Source organism: Oxyura jamaicensis, chromosome 1 (genome assembly GCF_011077185.1).
Source record: "Oxyura jamaicensis isolate SHBP4307 breed ruddy duck chromosome 1, BPBGC_Ojam_1.0, whole genome shotgun sequence".
Taxonomy (NCBI): Eukaryota; Metazoa; Chordata; class Aves; order Anseriformes; family Anatidae; genus Oxyura; species Oxyura jamaicensis.
This window is the reverse complement of record NC_048893.1, coordinates 110,585,429-110,597,373: the sequence shown is the minus strand read 5'-3', so window position 1 is coordinate 110,597,373 and position 11,945 is coordinate 110,585,429. Positions and strand designations below refer to the sequence as shown.

At 34.6% G+C, this 11,945-nt stretch overlaps 1 protein-coding gene across 5 annotated transcripts in view; it reads right to left on the bottom strand.

Moving 5' to 3' along the window:
• TTC3 (tetratricopeptide repeat domain 3) overlaps positions 1-11,945 on the bottom strand; it is a 62,877-nt gene that overhangs the window by 11,284 nt on the left and 39,648 nt on the right. For all 5 annotated transcript variants that reach the window (XM_035315751.1, XM_035315749.1, XM_035315748.1 and 2 more), the window contains 10 exons: positions 11,616-11,752; positions 10,428-10,751; positions 9,367-9,630; positions 8,888-8,934; positions 7,406-7,462; positions 6,001-6,077; positions 5,107-5,259; positions 3,400-4,300; positions 1,400-1,465; positions 698-847 (listed from right to left, as the gene is read on the bottom strand). In XM_035315751.1, coding sequence (XP_035171642.1) covers positions 698-847; positions 1,400-1,465; positions 3,400-4,300; positions 5,107-5,259; positions 6,001-6,077; positions 7,406-7,462; positions 8,888-8,934; positions 9,367-9,630; positions 10,428-10,751; positions 11,616-11,752 — 2,176 coding nt within the window. The remainder of the gene's footprint in view (positions 1-697; positions 848-1,399; positions 1,466-3,399; positions 4,301-5,106; positions 5,260-6,000; positions 6,078-7,405; positions 7,463-8,887; positions 8,935-9,366; positions 9,631-10,427; positions 10,752-11,615; positions 11,753-11,945) is intronic.

Genomic DNA, 11,945 nt, shown 5'->3' with positions numbered 1-11,945 from the left:
CCCTGCCCATGGCAGGGGGTTGGAACCTTCCAACCCAAACCATTCTATCATTTGGTGAACGTTAAAGCTAGAATTCAGGATCTCCCAAGATGCAGTACAGGAATTTACTCCAATACACAAATGAAAGGAAGAAAAAGATGCTAGAGATTGAATGACAGGCCCCTTATTTAAAGATCTTACTAAAGAATAAAGTGAGGTGGTAGGCTTTGGTCTCACCTGATTTATTTTTAATAGAAAAGCTCCCTTTAAAATGCAGACAAATGAGTAGCCTGTAGCACACTTGGCTTTAACTGTAAAATCCAAGTGATAATAGGCTGATAGTGATGCCTGGAGGCCACTATTGCTCCCAATTTCAAGGAAAACATCTGGAAAAGCCTGTCAGCTGTCCCAGCAATTCAAAACACTGGCCACTTCAACACCTTCTCCTTAAGAAGAGGGAGAGTCAAGAACATTGTGCTTTTTTCTTTTTGGGTTGAATCAAAGCCAGTACTTATCCACTAGATGGAGACAACCAATAACTTATGTGTTCATTTGAATGTGTTCTGAAAGCCTGCGTGGCATCTTCCTCTGATCTGTTAAGACTTCACAGCAATGAGGACTACAGTTTCAAAACTACTGTTGACCTATCACAACCAATACTGTGAACCAATGCAGTTTGTCTTTGATAACCCCACTGTTGCATGGATAAAAACGTTACCTCTGTCTCTTCAACACTTTTTTTTATCAGCTCTTTTAAAACAGTGATTTCTTCTGAGCTTCGGCTTTGTAACTGTTCATATTTTTCCTGTGCTTCTTTAAGTTGTTCTTTTAATACCTGATGCTCTTTTTCCATACGTAGAATATCTCCCTGAAAATAAATTACAGAAAGTAATTCAACAGCCATTATCCACAGAGCAGCAAACATTGAAAGGAGTCAGTCTGCTGTCAGTTGGATGGTTTTTAGTGTGTTTTTGTTGTTCTTTTGTTGGGGGGGTTGTTTTCTGTATAACAGAAATGAACATTAATGCCTGACAAGAACAGATTATGAAGGGAAGGCTGTATTTTCCTCACTCATCTCCTGATACGGACATACACTGCCATTAGCATCAGTCTGAGCTGCCTGCATGCTCCAATGGAATATTTAAATCAAACCTCAAGATTTCTGGGGAGGAAATACTCAATTTCCTCTAAAACATATTCCAACATCTGAACAGCTACATCCTTCTTTTTGTGGGCCTATATGAAATTTGGAAGAAGGACGTTACAGATTACGATCCAACAGAAAGCGCGGGGGAAAAAAAACTCAAGAGTATCTGTTACAACATCTTATTTTTAGATAACCATCTTCACACTCCTAAATGTTTGGGCACTCCTCTAAAGTCATTCATGAGAAATATGAACAAATATACAGGTGACTTACTTGTTGCATTTCAAACGGATGAAAAGGCAAGGTATTAGTCTCCCTATCAGCTACTTCATGATTCACCTAGAATATAAAGAATAATTAATTGATGAGAAAAGTCTCCTGTTTGCATATGCAACTACTATGCCACCTCTGGTTTTGGAGCCTTTGTACCTAACCTACAATTAAATTAATCCAACTACATTATGAAATAGGTCTATCTATAATGTAACAAGAAATTATGCAAATGTTCCCAACATTTAATTCAAGTTATAATGAAAAAACTTTTTTCCCTGATCTTTTCCTAGTTTAATTGACCATGAAGCATTTATGCTTGGGACAGTTCTTTCAGTCTTTAACCACAGCTGTGCTCTGAACGTCTGAAAACTTAAGAGTGGCAAACCAGTGTCTGACAACTCGCAGAGCAGCTGTGTTTTGTGTCCTAAACTCAAGAGCTGTGACACAAGTGCCTCAACTAAAGGACTACACTCAATGACCAGAGTCCCTGCTTAAACAATATCACTCACTCACCCTCCAATATCACTCACTCATCAAGGACCTATTGAAAAAAAAGAAGTTTAAAATCTAATCTTGCAACATACTGAAGATTTAGGTTATGTTACCACTCTAGTATGCTATTAAAACCACAGTCAAATGTTCAATGCTTTGCTCTCCCACACTTTTGCAAACAGAAACATCTCTGTGCATTATAACCTTCTGAACTCTGCTAACCAGAATTCCCTAAACTGAAAACCGTTGCCTTTTCTATTAACAATTCATTACATGTGCTCAGCAACCAAACAGTCATTTTAAGCCAGCCAAAAGTTAAACAGCTTACAGTAACTGCTTGGGAAAGACTTAAAGCAAAGAAGTGTATACATAACAAGCTATGGACAACAAGAAAAAACAACAACAAAAAAGCAATGAAACATGTTAACATTTTCATAATTTAGAAAGCAATAACAAAAAGGTGATCATTTTATCATACAGCTATAAAGAGTTATTCCTCCCCTAAGAACAAAGGAAAGAAGATTAGGAACTTCTCTGCAGTAGTTCTTCTAATATCTTAGATAATCTGTCATATAAAAGAAGTGTGAAACTGCCGTATCTCTAACTCTGAAAACCTGGCTTAGCCCGAACTGTTGTCTGTGACTTTTGCACGTGATCACTGTCTCTCTCTGTTACTTTAAGTGCATTTTCCTGAGTGGTCCATGCTGATTAACCCTTGGGGTGCATTAATAAGTAGATGTTTTGGTCCCTCTTCTGGTCAGCTGCATGCTGTGCCCCTTTAAGGGTGTTCAGCAATGCTTCCTCTGCCTGTAGGACAAATCTTCTCTTTTGTTTTCCTTCTCCAGGAGGAAAAAGTAAGGTGAAGGGAGTTTGCCCTTGAACTCACCCTGCAGCTGGGCCATCCCTGTGAACCAAGAGGTAAGCATCAGCCAGTGATGGTTACAGTCTACAAACCATCTGTATCCTCAAATATCATACAAGTTAAAATAAATCACTGAACAAAATGAAAAAGATGACACAGAAGCACTTTCCCTAACCTCTAAAACAAAGTTTTCACTTGTGTGCACCAGTTCCCTCCCTTGCCTCTGATCAAAAAATCTCTCAAAACTTCAGGCAGAACAAAATTCAGAGACTGTCTGTAAAGAATTACAAATGAAAACCAAGAATAATTGAAAAAAAAGCATCAGCAATTTAAAATGAAAATTCTAAGGCAGCTCCTAGTCTGATAAACACCTCAGTATTTTCCAACTCGCGGCCTTTTCTGACAGATAAATAGTAGAGAACACTAATACTATTGCTATTATCCCTTACATATGGGTAGCTTGAAGTATTACTTGCATGTTTCCTCTTCAAACTCTACACAACATTTGACTCGTTGGGAGTACATAAAGAAATAATCCCAAAAGGTGTTGCACTTTGCACAGCAGAGAAAACCTAACACAAGATGCTCAACACGATCTTTTGTCACTTGAAAGTTCTCAAATAATGGTTTGATTTTAATCTCTTACCTGAACAGCTATCATCCTTGTATGAGGATTGTTTTTCATTACTGGTATACTTCTGCTTTCTTTTTCCTTCTTAGTCACCTGTATACAACCTTCAGCTTCATTCGTGCGATTTGCAACAGCAAAACTGTCCTCATAAAATGAGTTACCCGAGTTCACCAACAGGCACTGAGGGTCTTTGTATGGTTGTGTTTCGGTTGGTGTTAAACTGCTGCAGACACATTTTCTGTCTGAAATAGCTGATTCATCATTATCCCAATGAGCTACATGGTCAGCATAAATATAACTAGGTTGCTCGGCAACGTTTGAAATGAGAGGCCTTTGAGAAGCCATTGGTGATATTCTTTCACATCGATAACCCCAGGAAGGCTGAGGCAATAACGTATCGAGATTTTCAGAATCAAAGCATTCTAGTAAAACTTCAGACAAAGACGACCTATTTTCTACGGTAGCAATATCCTGACTAAGCACTGATTGACATGAAGTGGGTAGAAACCAGGGCAAATACTGTGGAGTGTCATAGCTTGCTACTGGTATGTCAGGAGCTGTTGATATAGGAGGTTGCTCAGGGTAAGACAGGGGTTTAAATTCCTTAGCAGCTGGATTTAGCTGTAGCTTGTTCTGGAAAGGATTTTCTTGCACATCACAGACAATATAATTTTCTTCTTCATTATCTTCAGTCTTATTTCTGTTTATATTTTCTTTTATAAGAACTTCATGCTTTATTAAGCTAATAACGTTATCCACCATAACGAAACGATGGGATTTCAGAAGAAAAGGTTTCAGACCACCTTCATCTTCAACAATCTTTCGAGCTTCTTCAGGGAAATGTTCATATTCCCCAATTAGCAATTTATTATTAATTTCCATAGGACCATGTTCTTCTAATATTTGAGAGAAATAGCTTAAAAATAAAGTTGTAATTGTTAAACAAAGTTTTCTCATACAAAATTTTCTGTAATTCTTTCACTTGTCCACATCTTACTCAGAAACCTGCAACTAACTGAAAACACCCTGCAACATACCTGCACATACCATACCTGCAACAGACCATAAGAACTCAAATTCTGGCCTTAATACAATATGTTTTTAAGTAGGACGTTGCACGTAACATTTTTGTCTCCAAAAAGCAAATGCTATTTATGTGAGGCATTATTGCAGAACATGTACACGCCACAGTTAACTGAGAATTGAAAGGATCAAAATAAGAAATAGACTGTCTAGGCAAAATCTGTTAGTTGCCATTAGACAAGAGATACATAAAATATGCTGCCAATAAAGTGCATTGAGACGTCATCTCTATGTTGTTACATGCCTTCATTTTGACATTTGGGAATGACTACTGTGAGCACCAATGAAACGAACAGATAAATTACATCTTCAGATGTCAGAAATGCCATCCTGCTCACCGTTCCAGAGCAAAACTACAGTGTGCCATTTGACGGTTTTCCTTTATTACTTGCAAGCACATTCTTAAGTGCAAGGCCTCAGTTTTCCTGCAGCGGTCCAAAATTAGAGCTTTCCTACTGTTTGTAATTGTCGATTTTTTCTATACTGGGAATCAAAGATACTTTATTCCCAACTACTTCTGTCACTTCTGTCTGGAAATAGTATAATTTTAGTTTTCTAACACTATGATACAGAATTTATATGCATTTCAGCTAAAACAGTAAAACTTTTAAACTGCTAAGCACAGAAATGTATACGTACTCATATAAACTTTCACAGGTTTTATCTGGAATATCATCCAAAAGTCTTTGATAGCTGTTACTATTTGAAACGTCATATACAGCTTCAAATTCCTCTTGTTGTCCTCGAAGATATTCTGGGATTATACATGGTTCATAAAAATATGCAAAATCTCTAAAGCATTGGAAAAAAAGAATAGGAAGAAAAACTGTCGTCTCTGAAAATAACTGCATTTTTCACATATACTGAGAACACTATTACCATACGGTAGCTACGTGGGTGCTAAGAAATACCCCAAACAGCAAACTCTTTTTCCTACCAACTGGATAAACACTATCCCCCAAATACTTAACTGCTGAACTTCTATTGAGAATAACTGACCTGCTAACTACTAACTATTAGTAATAGGTTGTAGCTCTTTCTTAGCAGCTTTCACATCTATAAGAAAGAGCAAAACCAGCCTTACTACACAGGAGTTTGACTCCTGATTACGACAAAAATTCTGAGCCATGTCCCACATCACAACCTGCTTGATACAGCATAGAAGGCAAAGTTCTTTTGTGACTGATGGTATGTCTATGGACTTATCAACCAGTTTCTTCCTACAGTAAAATGGAATAGGAAGATAAGATGTTACTTGAAAGAATCCCTTTTGGCCTAGAAGACTTACTGGGCTTCAACCTGCTTATCATTTGGTTCTCTCTTATACCATTAAGACCTTTAGAATTCTAATACCCATTACACCTGTCCTGGAAGCAGAGAAGTAATGGCTCTATGGAAGCTCATGTTAAGGTCATCTCAAAAAACACTGAGATATGAACCCAGACTTTCTAAGCTGTTTCAAAGCCTGTCTTCTCTGGTACCTGGCAAAGTACTTTGAAGGCAATAAAAGCAAAGGTGCATGATGATACTTACAATGTATTTTCTTCTATAAATATCTTTTCTTCCTCTATTGGTGCTGTACTAACTCCACTGGATAATACTAAAATAGACTAATTTAAAACAGATTATTATTATTATTTACTGGAAAATGATCTGATGTAAATAGTATGAGTAACTTTTTTACACTGAACCTTGCTCTGTAACTTTATTGTGTTCAGATGCCAGACGATGGAACCACAAAGCTCCTAAGTACAATTATCAGTATTAAGCCACAATGACAAGCTTCTTAACTTTAAATTATTAATTTCTTCTTCAGAACTTATTTTGGAACAAGAAATTGGGACATTCCAACAGCCAAACAGTCTTTTTTTTTTCTTCTAGATGTGCCTGATTTTTCGCTGAGTTCAGGTAAAAAAAACCACAGCTTTCTTTTTTGTTAAGACTTTTGTCTGAACTCATTCCATTGCACTGCATATTAACTGAATTTCTAGGAATCTTTCATTATATCTGAAAGCCTTCAAACTTTAATAATTTTACTACAAGCAAGTCTGAGTGATCCCTAGTTCCACATAGTTTTAGTATTACACCTCCTATTCTTATGTTCACCTATAATATGCTTTAGTTATCTTTTATTTTTTATTATCTATTAACTTCAGAAATACACAGACTTGTATAAAGAGGTCCAAGTTAGAAAAAAAAAAAAAAAAAAAAAGGAAAATTCTGGCTGATGAAAATAGCTTGAATCTTCATTTTACTTGAATTTCATGACAAAAAAATATAAAATGTTGGGGGCATGGATGAAATCAAGATGATTGCATCTGAGACAATCAATATAAAAATCACTTTCAGCTAGATTATTATTTCTAGCAAAATCTATAAAACACTGAACTAATAACATTTTTTCCAAGCATTAAATGAAATGCATGTTCAGTCACTGATATACCCATAAAAATTATCAAAAAAGACAGTTAAAAGCAAAATTTCAATTGATTTTGTTCTTCATCCTCAAATGGACTCCAAAATAGCCTTTTGACAAATTTGCAATTTATCAATGCAAAACTAAATGGACATGACATATTAATTTTATAGTGCAGTCTGTGGATTGTATTCACACATGTTTTTTACTTTCACATCTAGGAATTTAAGATCAAAGTATGAGGGCAGTGGACAAACTGAGGTTACTAGTTCAAAGTAATCAAAGTTACTCATAAATAATCTATTTTTCAGGTCTAGAAGCTAATTTTATATTAACAAATTCGTACTGTAAGAAAACAAGGAAAATTGTGTTCATTGAGTCTACACAGCTTACTACTTCTTCAGGAAAAAATATTTCACGAAAAAACCTCCACAAGGTATTCAGGAAAACAGGCGCTATGCATCTGCCCTCCAGCAACTCTAAAAAAAGCTATTAATAGTAAGCAGCTAAAAAGTTACTGACCTTTGAGTCTCTAGAGTTCTTCTTTCTGTTTTTGTTTTTAACTTTGATATTGTTAGTCTGAAAAAGGAAAAAAATCACTTTTTTATTAGAATAAAATTATGATGCATTTCCAAAACCAGTATATGAATTCAAAAATGTCATATTCAAATTCTTATTCGGGTTTGAACAGAACAAGAAGCAAACAGAACCATCAAAAGTTTGGGTCACTTCAAATTTCTATTAAGGCAAGCAATGATGGAGGAACTAAAACGCATCTTAATTTTTTGATTATTTAATTAATTTTTAACTCGATAATATATTAACACAATTCTACTAACAGTAATTTAGTAACAGTACCAGAAAACATCAACTTGTTTTAGGATGTAAGTAACACTGAAATAGAAATAGTTTTATTGTAATAGCTTTTATTTCATTCTTGTATTTCTAATTCATCAAAGAAAAGATCAAGGGATTTCATATATTATTAAGATTTATAGTAACAACTAAAGATTTTCTCTGAATTTCTCTGAATTTATTTATCAAAAATAAATTCTGGGTTTGTACACATAAATTTATCTGCAGGCTAGAACAGTTTTTAATGAGCGTGCTTCAAACACATAATTAACTGAAATCACATACATTTCTGCCAATTAAAATTAACTGTAATTAAAAAGTTACAGGCTTAGTCTGCAAATTATCAGTAAAAGTTGTAGTGAATGAGTGCTAAGTACACTTCACTTCAAATTTACCACACTTATTAGTGAAACAAACTTCTAGTTCTAGCCTTATAATTTAATGACATCTGAAAATAAAGGTGGGTTACACCATCCTCTCATTTGTTGTCTTGGACTGCAAAACATATAGTAAAATTACATCCAAAATTCTTCAGATTTTAATTAAGCACTCTCAAGGAATAATCATGCTTCAGTGTCAATTCATATAGTAAATATTAAGTAAATATGAGTCTCTGAACTGGCACACTGAATTTTCTCCCTCTTTTTCTGTCCTCCCCACCCCCCAACATTCTCCAATGATAACTTTAAAGAGGCTTCTCTAAAAGTAACACCAAATTGCTGTTATCAAGCAAACACCACCACTCCCATGCACTTTTATTTGCCCCAGCCAAAAGGGGCATTACAGCAATTGCTGTATTCATATCCACTTTTACTGCACCTCCTTCATCTTCATCCTTAAAAGATCATAATCTAAAAGGTATGCTGTTGATTTAAAGAGAAAACCCTCCAAGTATTTCACTGACAGAAACATAGGAAAAATAGCATGCAATCTTCAAATGCATTAATCAAGGCAGGGGTGTGGGGGCAGGGGTGTGGGGGCAGGGTGGGAGGGCTTAAAAAAGCCGAGAAGGATCATTCTTAAAAAATAAAAGGATAATAATTAGTCAATAAATGCATGCCTCTTATTCACCTCTGCACATTTTTCTAAAACACCCAATATATACTTGTTTCTATGCTTACATTAAAACAGGTATCTAGGTTAACTTACCAATATATCTTCGTTTCCCGGCTTCTTTAATATGACAGTAGGGTCATCTATGAAAATGATAACAAAGTCATATTCATAAACTAAGATATTACTATTTCATGTAATTTATAACTGTGAGCTACGAAATCATAGTAATAATTAGTATACTCCATCAAATACCATTGAGGCATCTTGAAGACTGCTGCAGAATCATTATGCTTAAAATTAAAGAAAAATACCTATTCTGTTTGGACTGCATATATGCATAAAGGTAAACTTACGTGCTAGTTGTGGCACTTGAAACAAACAGCAGATCGTACCCTTTAAAAGGGTGATTTGCCTTTTAGACTATATTGCATTTTATGCACAGAACACGTAAGATTCCATATAACGAGGTTAGTAATTTACTGAGGTTTCAGCCTTTTGTAGAGTACACCAGATGAGGTGTAAAAACAGAAGAAATACAATCCTTATGAGAATGGAGACCTTAGCATATTTACCCATTTTATCAAAGAATTCATCTAAAGCTTGATGAAGAGATGGAAAATTTTCTCTATTGACTTCTAAAAGCCATATAAAACAACGAGATTTTTCTAGAGGTGGTTTTGAGAAATAGTCAAGAACTTCTTTGTCTTCAGAACTCGTTGACACGTAATCAAATTTACTACCATACTTCTCATTCCAAAGCGTTGTTAAAATAGAAAGATCAAGTCCTTTTAAAAATTGTCCATATTGAAGGAAGAAATTCTCTGTAGCTGTCAACCCTAAAAGAGTAGAAGAAAAGATATCATTTCTTTCAGGCCTCAGAGTTTATTTTGTTTTTCAAGTGTGATATTCCTCTTAAAAGAGGAACAGTTTGTTCCAGAAATTAAATACATGGTAGATGAAAGATTACACAAGAACTTTTTTATCTTGAAAATGCAAGCTAAAAAGACAAATGGATTTTATATGAATTTTACTATAATAAATCTACACAAATTCCTTCAAGGACATGGGTACAACACAGAATAAAGAACCTTAAGTTCTTGGCACCTTACGTCCATTTTGCCTGCAAAAAGGAACTTGTATCTTCATCTAATTATGAATTCAATAGGAAACTACACAGCTAGGCAACACTACCAAAGAGAACCAAGTTAAACTACTTCCAAGTGATACAATACATGACAAAAAGAAGTTACAATGATCTTACCATACCTTTCCAGAAACAAACGATTTAGACAAATATTGTCATTTAAGCCTATTCTGAAATTTAAAGGCATAAAAAAAATTGTTTAGTTCTCTTTTTCCTACATGGGCAAAGCCCTGCCTACATTAAAATGCTTTACTTTTTCAGAAAAATTTGAGAAGAGAGAGGTGGTTGCTGTGTTCCTGATGGTCAGTCATATCTTCTTCTCTAGAAATCCTGCTGAAGATCAAACAAATGAAGAAGAAGAAAGTTTTACTTTATCAGCCATTAACGTTAACAAAGCAAGACTGGAAAATATGGAGGTTATCTTCATCTGCAGACTGAACAATTATGACCAGGTAAGGTCTTCTGCTATTACATAAAGATAGAGCCTACCCAAGTTGTTAAGGTGTTTCATCCACTTCTGTAACTTGGGATCCACTTCTTCCAGTTCACTCAACACGTGGATAAAACCCCTTGTTTTCACTCTGTTTTTTTCCTGAATTAAATAACTGATGAGCTGCTCCATCACTGCATGTGACACACTGCTAGTTTTGCAATATGATGTGTAATCCTCCTCACTGATTACAGACCAGGACAGCAATTCCTTTAATAGTCTGGAAGCATCGCGAACAGCAGTTTTTATTTGCTCAGCATTTTGAACGATACGCTGCAGGACTCTATCACCAGTATAGAAGCCTTGATCATAGCCTGCATAACCTAAAGTGGAATTAAAAAAAGACTTCATGTTTATTTGCCACAATTAAAAGCATCAACTTTAAAGCACAGAGACTTTGGACTAAGTGGTGTTTTCTTTTTACGTTTTTTTTAATATTAGCTTTTTCACATTACTTAAAATTACAAAATAAATATTGTATATAATGTATATATATATACACACACAGTATATATATATTATATAAACTTATATGTAAACTTATATTTAAACTTATAAACTTATTATATAAACATATATACTGTGTATATATATATATATATATATATACTTACTTTAAACTATAAAGTATAGTCATATAAACTTACTTTATCTTCATAAGTTCGACAATACACGGCTTTAAATCTGGTTTACACAACAAAGTAATCCTTAGCACCTCAACTGGAATTTGGAAAGAATATGTTTTTTTTTTTAACCTGCCAATAATAGCAGCTTGAAGCAATTGCCTTTATAAATTTATTTTTATCTGTGCAGGCTGCGTGCAGGGATAGAACTTCCCCAAGCATCAGTTCACAGAGTAAAAGCACATATTTGAACATCCAAGTGTACACCTAGTAACAAAGACTGCTCAGACATGAACCAAGGAATCAAGACTGAAGTTCTTCAAAAGGAACTTAAATCACCATACAGTACAAACTTCCAGTTATTTAGAAATTTAAAACCAAAACTGAAAAAAAAATCAATCTTTAGCATAAATTTAAGTTCCTATGGTAATATTACTTAAGTCTTCGGGGTTGGGGAGGGTATGTCTAAAATTAGTAGTCTTCTGTCATTTGATTTAGAACGTCCTGAATGCTAACTATGATATCTCATATTGTTTTAGAACAATAATCCTTAATTCCACATACCACTGCGACCACGGTATTGAGATGGTTCATTTCCCATCTGGTTTTCTTCTATTTTCTGTTTAGCAGCATTCAGTGCATCTTTCCGTGCACATTTTCTTCGTATTTTTTTTTCTTGTTTCATTTTTAGCTTCCTAAAACTGATAAAAACAATTAAACAGTGAATCTAATGTTAAGATAAATGTGCAAAACTACTTTGTCAAATTAGCTTGTTTTCCATGTCGTACAATAGCTATACACTTCAATTCCACTGTAAAATACTATTTTGAAGAGTACAGATATTAAAATACTATTTTGAAGAGTACAGACATAATAAAACATTTTTTTTTATTA